The sequence below is a fragment of the Liolophura sinensis genome, chromosome 13, assembly GCF_032854445.1.
Source record: "Liolophura sinensis isolate JHLJ2023 chromosome 13, CUHK_Ljap_v2, whole genome shotgun sequence".
Classification (NCBI taxonomy): domain Eukaryota; kingdom Metazoa; phylum Mollusca; class Polyplacophora; order Chitonida; family Chitonidae; genus Liolophura; species Liolophura sinensis.
Genome location: NC_088307.1, coordinates 10,987,415 through 10,998,607, shown reverse-complemented (window position 1 = coordinate 10,998,607; position 11,193 = coordinate 10,987,415). Strand labels below are relative to the sequence as shown.

The 11,193-nt window shown below is 40.1% G+C and overlaps 1 protein-coding gene across 1 annotated transcript; it reads left to right on the top strand.

Moving 5' to 3' along the window:
• Positions 1 to 9,687: 9,687 nt before the first annotated feature.
• On the top strand, positions 9,688 to 10,341 carry LOC135480851 (uncharacterized). The gene has a single exon (XM_064760781.1). It carries the CDS (start codon positions 9,688 to 9,690, stop codon positions 10,339 to 10,341), a length of 654 nt encoding a protein of 217 aa, XP_064616851.1.
• Positions 10,342 to 11,193: the final 852 nt, after the last annotated feature.

Genomic DNA, 11,193 nt, shown 5'->3' with positions numbered 1-11,193 from the left:
CGAGCTTAATTCAGTTCAGCAACTGCTTTACACGACTTTGGACTTACAGAACTTTTAAGAAAGGATTCACAGTGGGGGGAAACCGGACAGAGCTCAGTGGAAACATTTCCATGTAGAAAGGCAATGCGGAATTTCGACATTGTCGTGACGTCCCTTTGAGTTGCTTTACCACACGGTGAGGCAAATCAAAGCATTTTGAAATGGATGGGATATACAATAATGTATATTATTCAGAAAACCAGATTTTGATTTACTGATTTACCTTGCACATCCCCTAAAATAAATATTTCAGGTAATAAAATTCATCGAACATGATAAAAATTCATGTAAAAAGTATATTCACGCTCATTAAATTATTTATACATGAATATTTCACAAATGCGGCCAGTACTATGGTGAGAAAAAAGCGGGCAGAGCCCAGGGGAATGCCATGATTATTTGCAGGTAGCTGGCAAATCTTCTGACATACGGCCGGAGAGGAAGCCAGTATGAACTGAACTTCAAATGACAAGAAATGCATTGGTCAGAGGGTCATTGCGCCGCGCTGGCCCTCTAACGCAGTCTCCTTTTTTCACGCACTTTAAACGCCCAAAAATGACCACACCACGATGTGATGAGTTAGGTGCGGGATCGGGTTTTCAAGCAAAATCAATATGTATACATAGCGTGATATGGAAGAAACTAATAAAAACAATTTTCGATGACGAAAACGGGCGGGGCCTCTCATACATTAATGCGGTGTGTGTGTGTGTGTGTGTGTGTGTGTGTGTGTGTGTGTGTGTGTGTGTGTGTGTGTGTGTGTGCGCGCGTGTGTATGCATGTATGTATGTATGAACGTTTTTCAATCGTATGTAGACGAGGGGTCATTTGATATGTGTATATACATTTTTAGTGTGTCTTCTTGTGGTAGGCCGCGACCATGGCGTCACTGAAGAATCATGCCAAAGAAACCAGACATGGCACCTCAACCAGTGGCATTATACTAAGGACGGGCCAACTAGTCATGTGTTCTTGCTTCAACCTCTCTCTGCTGATTGCCAAGCGAGCGCCAAACAAGGTTCTGGACTACACTGCCATGTTAACGTAGGCAACACCTGTTGGACACGAGTGAGACCATCGTATGGCCGTTTGCGAAACCTATAAAGTCTGCTTATGACCACCTGACTTCCACCAATATGTTGTGCATTTTTGTGCGTCACCTGCAGGAATGTTCCTCACCAACTTGCCAAAAGGTGAGTGGTTTTCATATGCACTACGGTTTCATGCAGCGATAATACTTGACGGCATGGTAAAAGTAAAACATTCTTGGTCATATGGTGCTAAACAAAAATCAAATAAATAAATAAATAAACAGATAAATAAATCAATCAATAAATAAAAGAATAAATAAATATGTTCATGTTTTGTCTCATCACACTAGTGGTAAATTCCCGCAAGGGCATATCGAATTTGGCTATACTTACTTGTTTGTATCTAATCTTCCTCCTTTTCTGGAGATCGTCGTCTCTGACTCTATACCAGTTTTGTTGAACAATGAAACGATCACATCAGACTCCGTACCAGCCAACCTGGTTCCACACGTCTCAATTGTCAGTTGATAAACTGAAATAAAATGAGAATTTTGTTTAATTTTATATTTTTGAAAGAGAATTTCTGACGATAAGTAATTGCACAATATAATTGCCTCTATCTGTACATCGCACGAAACACCATCGGATCTGAGGCAGTCTGTGTATAACTATATATATGACATCATTTCTCTCAGTATATTTTGGACATATTGCTTCAGTGAGTACATACATACACGCAAGTGAAACAGAAATACAGAAACGTTAAGGCATTGCTAAAATAATGTGAGAGGAAGCCCGGATTTACAACACATTTTCACAAGATGCCATGAACATAATGTGGAGAAATTAAGAACTCCACTGATGTCAAAAGTTACAACGAATTGATGAATGGCTTTTGATGTTGTTCAGCAGATGATAAATTATATTAATTTTCTCTCTCCCCCAGACTCATCAATTATCCCCCAGTGACTGAAGCAGTAGCTGTCGCTTGGTACAAAACCGTTGTCACCATTAAACTACAGTGTAAATGACCGTCGGAAACCATTTTGTTCTAATTTTTACTTCCACGCCATCATTGTTCGAAACCTGTTCTTCCTGTACTATTACTCTTTTGAAACGAACATAAACTTTCAACATTTTCTAGGTGTCAAAATAATACATTATGAGGGCCAACACTTAAAAATGTTAAGGCACACAATGCTTGTTTTCAAGTTGTAACATAATCATATCAGGTTATCAGGTTTTTTTAACATCTTTAACATTGCACGTGTTATGTCTTAATTTTAAGTATGATAGTCTTAGATTGCAATATTACGTTTTACAAAGAGCTTCCCCTCTCCACTATAGCCAAAATATTGTACAGGTTTGTAAGGGGCACAGTTTATATATTGCGAAAACTTGAATACTATAGCTTGAAAATCTCGCGTTAAATCATGTCTCATCACGCTTACTTTTCCACTGAACAGTTAGAACCTGTGGCACTGCCTAAATCCCTCAAAAGTAAACGTGTATGAACTGATGGATGGCCGTTATACTGATTTGATGAGAAATCGTCAAAAGCAGAGGGGATTAATTCTCTTTTACAAATGACTCTAGAGACAAGAGAGGAACATCATGAGATTTCCCAGGGCAAGAAGGCAACATTTGCGCACATTCAGAAGTGACGTCATCGAAACGAAAGGGATGGCACATCCTGTATAAATAATGCTATAGAGACATTTCAGGAATAGCAGCTAGTATGCCAATACTAGACATAGACTATATTTAACGGAAAGTAACACCACAAAAGCTGGAGGTGCTAATAAATCGTAAGAAATGTTTGTAGGAACAGACTATCCGGCAGACCGATCATCGTTGGATGCCCGGCATCGCTACCTGTAGCTATATTTGTGCCTTCTTTTGCTTTAGTTTAACATAATCATTCTATTATATTAGGAAAACATTATGTTGAATGTAACACAATACAGACAACGTTGCAAACACAGTCCCGCGTTGGAAAGTCAATTTCTTGCAGATGACTTGGGAAAGAAATTACCTTGGCCATGCAGACAACCTGCCACACAGCGTCACATTTTCATGCAGATTGTATGCAAAATAAAGTACCTTAGCAATACAGACAACATGTCACACAGAGTCACATGCTAGAAATTGAACTTCATGCAGATGGTATGCAAACGAAAATAACTTAGCAATACACACAACGTGACACATACAGTCATGTGCTGTCCTATCATTTCAGTAGCTCAAAAATGTAAGCGTTTTCTGTCACGTGATATGTGAATGTCAGCAAAATGCAACTGTTCGGAATTTTAATGCTACAAACGTATACATTGGAAATAAAACCACGTGATCAGTAGAATAAACTACGTCAGGTAGCATGCTTGTTACCTTCAAATTCAAATTCAACCATTTTTCGTCACGCAACAAATATGATAATAAACGTATTTTCAAGAATTTTTAGGATGTGAAAACGGTTTGTGCAAAGCATATTCTATCAGCATATTACATTCTAACTTTCTCTGTTTGGTGGATCTAGAGACCCAAGCCATCCCCTCTCCAATAACTGTGTAGCTGATGTAATCAACCCAATGTTGGAATTAATTAACTCACAAGGGCAACCACCCCACTTCCCCAGACTCCCCCCCCCCCACCCCACAAAAAAGACAAATAAAAAAACCCCTGGAAAAATAAGAATTGGTTCCAACTTACCAACTTTATCTTGAGAAGACATAACAGAATATCCCATCAACAAAAGGCAAGGGAACAGCAGGAAGATCGATGCTTTGTTCACACCCATGTCTCCGTTTGGGCGTTATTGCCAGGGTCTGATCAGCTGTTGATTCACTATAAGGTGAACACTTTGAAGTTTTCAGGACAGTATGGTCTGGAAGGGATCATGTACGTTGAAAGAAATTGTCGTGAAATTGCGTTAAGTTTTCGGAGAAAACTCTAGTTATCTTCAGGAAGGTTATCATGTATATGGTTTCCTGATGAGGCAGACGTTTAGACTGAAATCTGGACACGATGACCAACTGTAGTTATCCTGCAGGGAGGGTTAGCAGGCAGGGCGTTTCCACGTGAGACAGGCATTTAGGCAGAAACCTAAACACGATGACCATCTGTAGTTATCCTGCGGAGGGTTATCATGAAGAAGGTTTCCCCGTGGGACAGACGTTTGGGCGGAAACCTGAACACGATGACCAACTGTAGTTATCCTGCAAAAAGTTCTCGTGGTTTCACGTGATAAGTTGTACTGGGCTGGGACACTGACAATCTACAGTAAAAAAATTTACACAAGTTCTGTATATTTATTTTGTACGATAAAATAAGATATGGACAGAACAGCCAAGATTTCCTGGAAGGGCTAACTGGTTGCACTAATAATGACATCATGTGACGCGATCAGCAAATAGATATGTCACCTTGTTATCAGTCTCAAAAGAGTTATGTCCTGAAAGCACAATTATAGCATCTGAATTCAGGGCTAATGCCAACAATTTTGATAATACGTGTGAGCTGATTATGTTTTATTTTCCATGAAATACGGACTTCAGCAGTTTGAAATTCGAATCAACTGGAAACAAAATTTGAATAAATTTGATGTATATCATCATGACTCATATCATAATAACAGGTTAACATAAGCGTGTACAATTGTTTCCGGCCGTATGTGGTAAGCTCTGCCAGCAATCTGCGGATGGTCGTGGGTTTCCCCCAGGCTCTGCCCGGTTTCATCCCACCATAATGCTGGCTGCCGTCGTATAAGTGAAATATTCTTGAGTACAACGAAAAACACCAATAAAAAAAATCAAATAAAATTATTTATATCTATATAACTTTAATGATTGAAAGTTAATTTTTGATACATAGCTCATTTTTAAGTGACATGTGAAAAAGAAATGCTTTTTGATACATTTTAACTAGTTATTTATTTATGCAAATTTTAAAGCTGCATTTCAATTTGTAATCGATTCCACAACCCGCAATCATGGTGCACGTATGCTCCGAATGATGATCTAGTCTTTAGTAAATGAAGTCGCAAGTTCGAATCCAACTCTTTTGAATAAAGATGGGGGAAGTGCAAATCCAGTCGCCACTTTTGTGGACGAGGCTTAATGAAGAGTGGTTTGTAGGCCTTTACCTGTCAAATTGTGCTGATATTCCTCATACAAGTGAAGTAGTCTTTAATGCGTCGTAATACACCAGTCGCATGTAGGTTATAAAGGGTCGGAAATAATCATAAAACATTGCCGGGAGCCTATAATTTATTAAGAATATTTCACATGTGGGAAAACCCCACGACCGTCCGCAGGTTGCCGCAAGATTTTATACGTGATACGTGGAAGCCAGCATTAGCTGGACTTGAACTCACAGCGATCGCATTGGCGAGAGGCTCCGGGGTCATTACACAGCACTAGCGCGCTAACCGACTGAGCCACGGAGGACCCGTGAGCCTATAATGAGTCGAACATTGAAAATGTAGCCCAGTGGTTAAACTTTTTTGTCTTTCAGTCCCAAGACACAGGAAGTCGTAAGACTGTGGAGACTATTGTTTATTGGTCAGTGGAAGGGCAGAGATGGCTTGTGTGTTCGATTCAAAACTGCAATGGATGATTAGTCGATCTTTTTATTTGCATCATGGCAAGGGATTCTAATGTCTGGTTCTTAGTTTGAATCGTGTTTAACGTCACATCCAACGTCATTTCGATCATATCACGACGGTGTCTCCTTGTAGCACACCGGACCGAACACCCACATAATTATAGTGCTGCCTGACTGTAAGGCCATGCCGAAGACAACAGACATGCTGCCCGACCCAGTCACATTATTCTAACACGGGACAAAACAGTACTTGGTCCATTCATCTTACACTCATTGCCAAGTGAGATAAGAACTAGGTTACTGATGTCAAAGTTTTTGGTATTGACTCGAGTCGGTATTGAGCCCGGGATATACCCTTCACCACGTCACAGCAACATGTGGATTTTAATGTAAAACTGCATCAGATTTTTTGAACAATGTATAGTGTATTTGAGACGTCATAATCCACCCCATCTTAACGTCCTCATGAGGTTTATTTACTGGAAGTCCCCGTTTAAAGGGATACACAATCAACACTGATTGGCTACTATGGACAAAGGGTTTACTGAGTTTTGCCTTTCAGCCTTGGTCACGCTTGAATAGATCTGCCCCATCTAAAATTCAGCTTAGGACAGGCATGGCCTGGACTTGCCTATCAATCAGTGCAGCCAATTAGAATCTATTCTATATACCTTTAACTTCCTAGTGCCAGAATCTACGGAAACCGGATGCGGCCATGCTTGCTTTTGCCACAACCCGTCAACATCTATATTCGAAAAACACAGCAAGACTGAGCGACATTCCGAGGACAATCTGTAGAGAAACTCATGCATATCTCGCACCCGTTATCGATCGAAACTTGCCTGCTTGCTGGAATTTCGCTCTGCGTTGATTTCTCGACCAAATCTCGTCTAAATCGCGACAGAAACTTGACAGTGTAGTTTTTCCTGACAGATCATGGTTTGATTAATCTCGTCACAATGTTGTGATCTTTGCTAAATAAAGACTGTTTTATACTTTACACGATACTGATCACATTCGTGAGTAGAAATAGAGTACCTGGCGTAAATCACCAAGCAAGTCCGACCATACCAATTTACTGACGAACTTTCCCCCTATTGGTGGAAGACAAGTGGCCTTTAACGAACGTTAGACTGTGTAAACAGCCGGAGCTCTAGAAACAGTAAGAGCGAAAGAATTCACAAATTTCCTGTCTAAAGCGGGGTTTGAGCCCGAATCTTGTGCAAGGCAAATGTCCACTCAGTTGTACACGAGGAATATACTGTGTTGCAATAGTGCTGCTATCTATGCTCTTTGACAACGCAGTACAGGGTGTGAGTGGGTGAACTAGTCTAATTTCATTTTTTTTCTTGCGACAGTAGAAACCTCCAACGTATAGATGTGTAGAATTTCTGTCGTTAGGTGTCACTGACGAAAGGCAAGTTTGGCAGAGCGCAAGACTTGGGCATTAGCGTCATACTTAACAGTTTTCCAGTCTTGTGACTACGAAGGACATAACCGACTTTATTCACTTAAATGGATGTTACTCACCATTAGGCTTATAGTTGTGCCATAATTACAATAAACACAGATAGTGTGTAAAAGGTGCTGAGTACTATTGAGATACGGAAGGGATGGGCAGGGTGTTGCGCTGTGGAAGGGAGAGGAAACAACATGAGCCGTCACTATTATTATAATTTCTACCAATACATATTAAGCGTATATGTGTGCCCTGTGCTATAGCAAATCCTTCTTTCTTTCTGTAATTATGAGCTTTACCGGCCTTTAACAAGTAATTGGTATTTTATGATTATAATATATAATGGATAACGTATAATTATCGTTTTAAATTTCATTTAGAAAGATCTCGCTGACAGCGTTGTGTAAAACAATTAGCTCTAGCTAGTTCAACAGAATCTCTAGCTCTGCATAGGTAAATAAAACCGATTTATGTTGGGTGATTCTTCAATAGGACGAACGGTAAACTTCCATCCCATGCTGAGAAGTGGCCGTGGCCGAGTGTTTAAAGTGTATGTGTTTCCATCCTATGGGACACACACCGTATAGGCAGGTTCTAACCCTATGTTTGATATGAATTACTTTTACTCCTTTACCACCAGTGAACAGTATGGTGTGCCTATCTGTTGGTCTACGTCAAACATGGAAAAGTTCGTCAGTAACTTGTCAACATTCTATGGTTAGACATGTGCAGCCGGCTTTCCCCATCCACAAAACTGTCCCCTATCGTATATGTGAAAACTTTTTTCTCATTAAATTACAGTTAAAAATAAATGAAATACAAATCCTTGTTCACTGTGCTCCACTTCACCAGGTGATATACTGTCCCACGAATAGATTATAAAGTAAAACCAAAGGTCACACTAAAAACATAAAAGTATGACCTACATTGTCAAAGAACATAACATAAACGTAGACATATACCTGCCTGTGAGTTTAGTCTGTTCTCCTATATCTTAAGGACGCTGTGTTAAAGAAATCTCCCCGGGCATTGGTGCAGGTAATGTAGTTACAATAATCGATATCATACATATTTTGTCGTGTACATGAGTATTAAAGGGGGAGAGTAAGTGTCCCCAGATTTGCAGTCCTCAAGCGCCCTGTTCACTGCTACCAGCTTATATCACATGCCCCGCCTGTCTGTAATAGTTTTATCACCCAAGATATGGGACTTCACTGTGTTTGTTTCAACATGTCGCCTATATTTAACAATCTGTAAAAGTCTTGCGCTCTACCAAACTTGCCTTTCGTCAGTGACACGGAACGCCAGAAATTCTACACATCTATGCGTTGGAGGTTTGTACTGTCGCAAGAAAAAAAATGAAATTAGACTAGTTTTTTTCATTAAACGAGGCAAAGGAATCAGTACTCGGTGATGCTTAGTCCACCAACAGAGTCATGACTAATGCAGGAATACAGTATAGTGGAAAACTTACAGCAACCAGAGTAAGCCAGAATGGCGACCAAAGTGCGATAATTAACAAATGGTCACAGCTAAACGATGACATACGGCCTTATGTCAACTCACCTGAGTTAGGCTTTATAACCTTCTAACCATTCGTGCAAATGCTTAAAGTGCCACTCTGGTCAGAATACAAACTGAGTAGAAATACCGTGATATGAAAGAAATCCTACGGAGTAACCCTAACACTATGTTTCAGTAGGATTTTGATGAATAAGACTATTTAACCCATATAACTGAAGATTCCTTGAAATACAAAATCTTCGGCTGTGTCCCTATGACGTCGAATCAGGCAGATGTGACGTTGAGTAAGGCCTTTATGTTGGGATGACGTCAAAAGGGTTTGAAAGGGCAGTGTCATTTGTGGATATACGCCAGCGATTGATGAAGTCCTTTTTCGCGGGTGACTTCACACCAGGCATAGTGGAAGGGACAGAAATATCTTCTATCCGTATACTCTGATGAAACGTACAACATCGGTTTTAATTCACTGCAATATTTTCACAATTTAGGAAAGGAGTTCAGACTGTCCCAGTCTTTATCAATTCACCTTGCGTTTAGGACAGATGTTTTGACACCAAAGTAGCTCTTTAAATAGCACCAAAGCAAATTACATGGAGACACCCCCCACCCCAAACCCCCAACGTGGCTTGAACTGAAAACTCGGTTTATCGGTTTGTCACACCCAATGTGTCCGAATATGGGAAACTTTTGTGTGCTCGTTCATTTCTTAGATCCTCAAATCAAATTCGAAACGCGGGGTGTTACATATATAAGTTTGACACAGTGGCATAAAGAGTTAAATATATTCTCTGGATTTGCCTGTCTAACCGGCACTCGTGTGATAATTGCTGCAAACCTTTGGCAAAAATTAAATAGTCCACTGAAATAGAGTTTTTAATCATGGATAAATTAAACAACAAACACAATCTTTATCATCAAACACGTCTCCACTTATATCTTCACTTATTTTTCATGAAGGCTTCTTTGTATTTACTGAAACGACTTTGATCTCCTTGCATTCCAAGATGATTTTCTTTATCTATTTCATCAAGCATGGCCGACATTGAGGTTCGAATGTTGTGTGCTGACGACGAAGACCGGGTGCGCCAGTTCGTGTGTATCGAGTTCATCGACAAAGAGCCGCTCAGCAAGAGCCTCAATATGACCGGAAGTGAGGACGGAGTGTTGTGGTTCGACGTCGCCTTTCCAGTCTGTCTGAAGGACAGATTGTCTGTTCTGGCTATCGATTCGTCAACCGGGGAAATCGTCGGCCTTCGGTTTGCAGCCATAGTGTACAAAGATAAACCAGACGCGTATAATTTTTCCAAAGACGACCCTAAGATGAGAAAACTTGCCCTAAATTACGAGATTACTGACAAGCTATACGAAGGGCTAAATCTGTTCGCTAAATACAACGTTGACACACTGGTGAATTTCAGAGGCATTTGTGTTGCAGAGAAATACCAGAGTCAAGGAATCGGGACAAAAATGGTGGCCAAAACGCTCCAGCTCATTCAAGAGCGGAATTTCCGATTGGTAACGGCAGAGTCGAGCGGTCGATTTTCCTCTCGAATATTTGAAAAGTTTGGATTTGAAAAACTTGTACACCACGATTATAACTCATTATTCTTAGACGGAGAACCGTTGAACATGACAGACGAATTAAGGTTTCATCAAGGAATTTCCCTGCATGTAAAGATTATGTAAAAAGATTTAGAAATAGTCCAACACCTGGGAACTTCTCAGTTCTTGCTGAAATTCTCTAGGCTGAGGTGATCAATTCAAAATTGTGTACTGTGAGGAATAGCATATTGGCGTAAAACTTCTCTACTCGGAAGCATTATAATGATATGATAGCACCTGAATTTGAAGAATGTGTCTCGTTTACGTAGTAAGGAAATATCTTCTAGAGTTTACACGCGACGGATACCGCGTGTAAGCCTACATGAAGATAACGGACAGCACAATCATGACAATCCTTCGAAATGTAATTGACGCAGATATTCCTTCTTAAGGTAGGGAACCATTTTAAATCTGAAATGAGAGATTTTCTGTATCCCGTTGACAACACAGCAATGCTGTCCAAACACTCCTTCAAACAATCCGCCTGTTTGTGTTGTAGAAAGTTGAATTCTATGTTTCGTGTTTTGTTAAGGCAGGACAGACATGTTTTTGTTTTATTTACAAATGCTATGTCATGGTTGGAGGAATCTGATAACGAAGATACTGATAGGGGTACAGCCATGTCAGTGTGGGATTCCCCATAGCCTTGTTCCATAAATAGCCAACATTTTGCGAAAACGAGGCTGTCATGATGAAAAGGGAGATTTGTCAGCCACCAGTAAGGAAGCTACCTCGGAAGCAATGGCGGTGATATGTAGGTCTACTTGACTTTTCAATCAAATCGGTTCACGCCTGTGGACTAGTTTAGAAAATCTCTTAGATTATCTTTGAAATGTTCATTCTGGGCCAGTGCTTGATTGCTATAGGGCCTTATAAATGTTTTTTTTTTCTCAGACTTACAATGACAGACTATAAATAAATTATGCTAATTTTTTT

Coding starts and splice junctions, on each gene's coding strand:
- LOC135480851 (XM_064760781.1), top strand. CDS start 9,688: ATGGCCGACATTGAGGTTCGAATGTTGTGTGCTGACGACGAAGACCGG.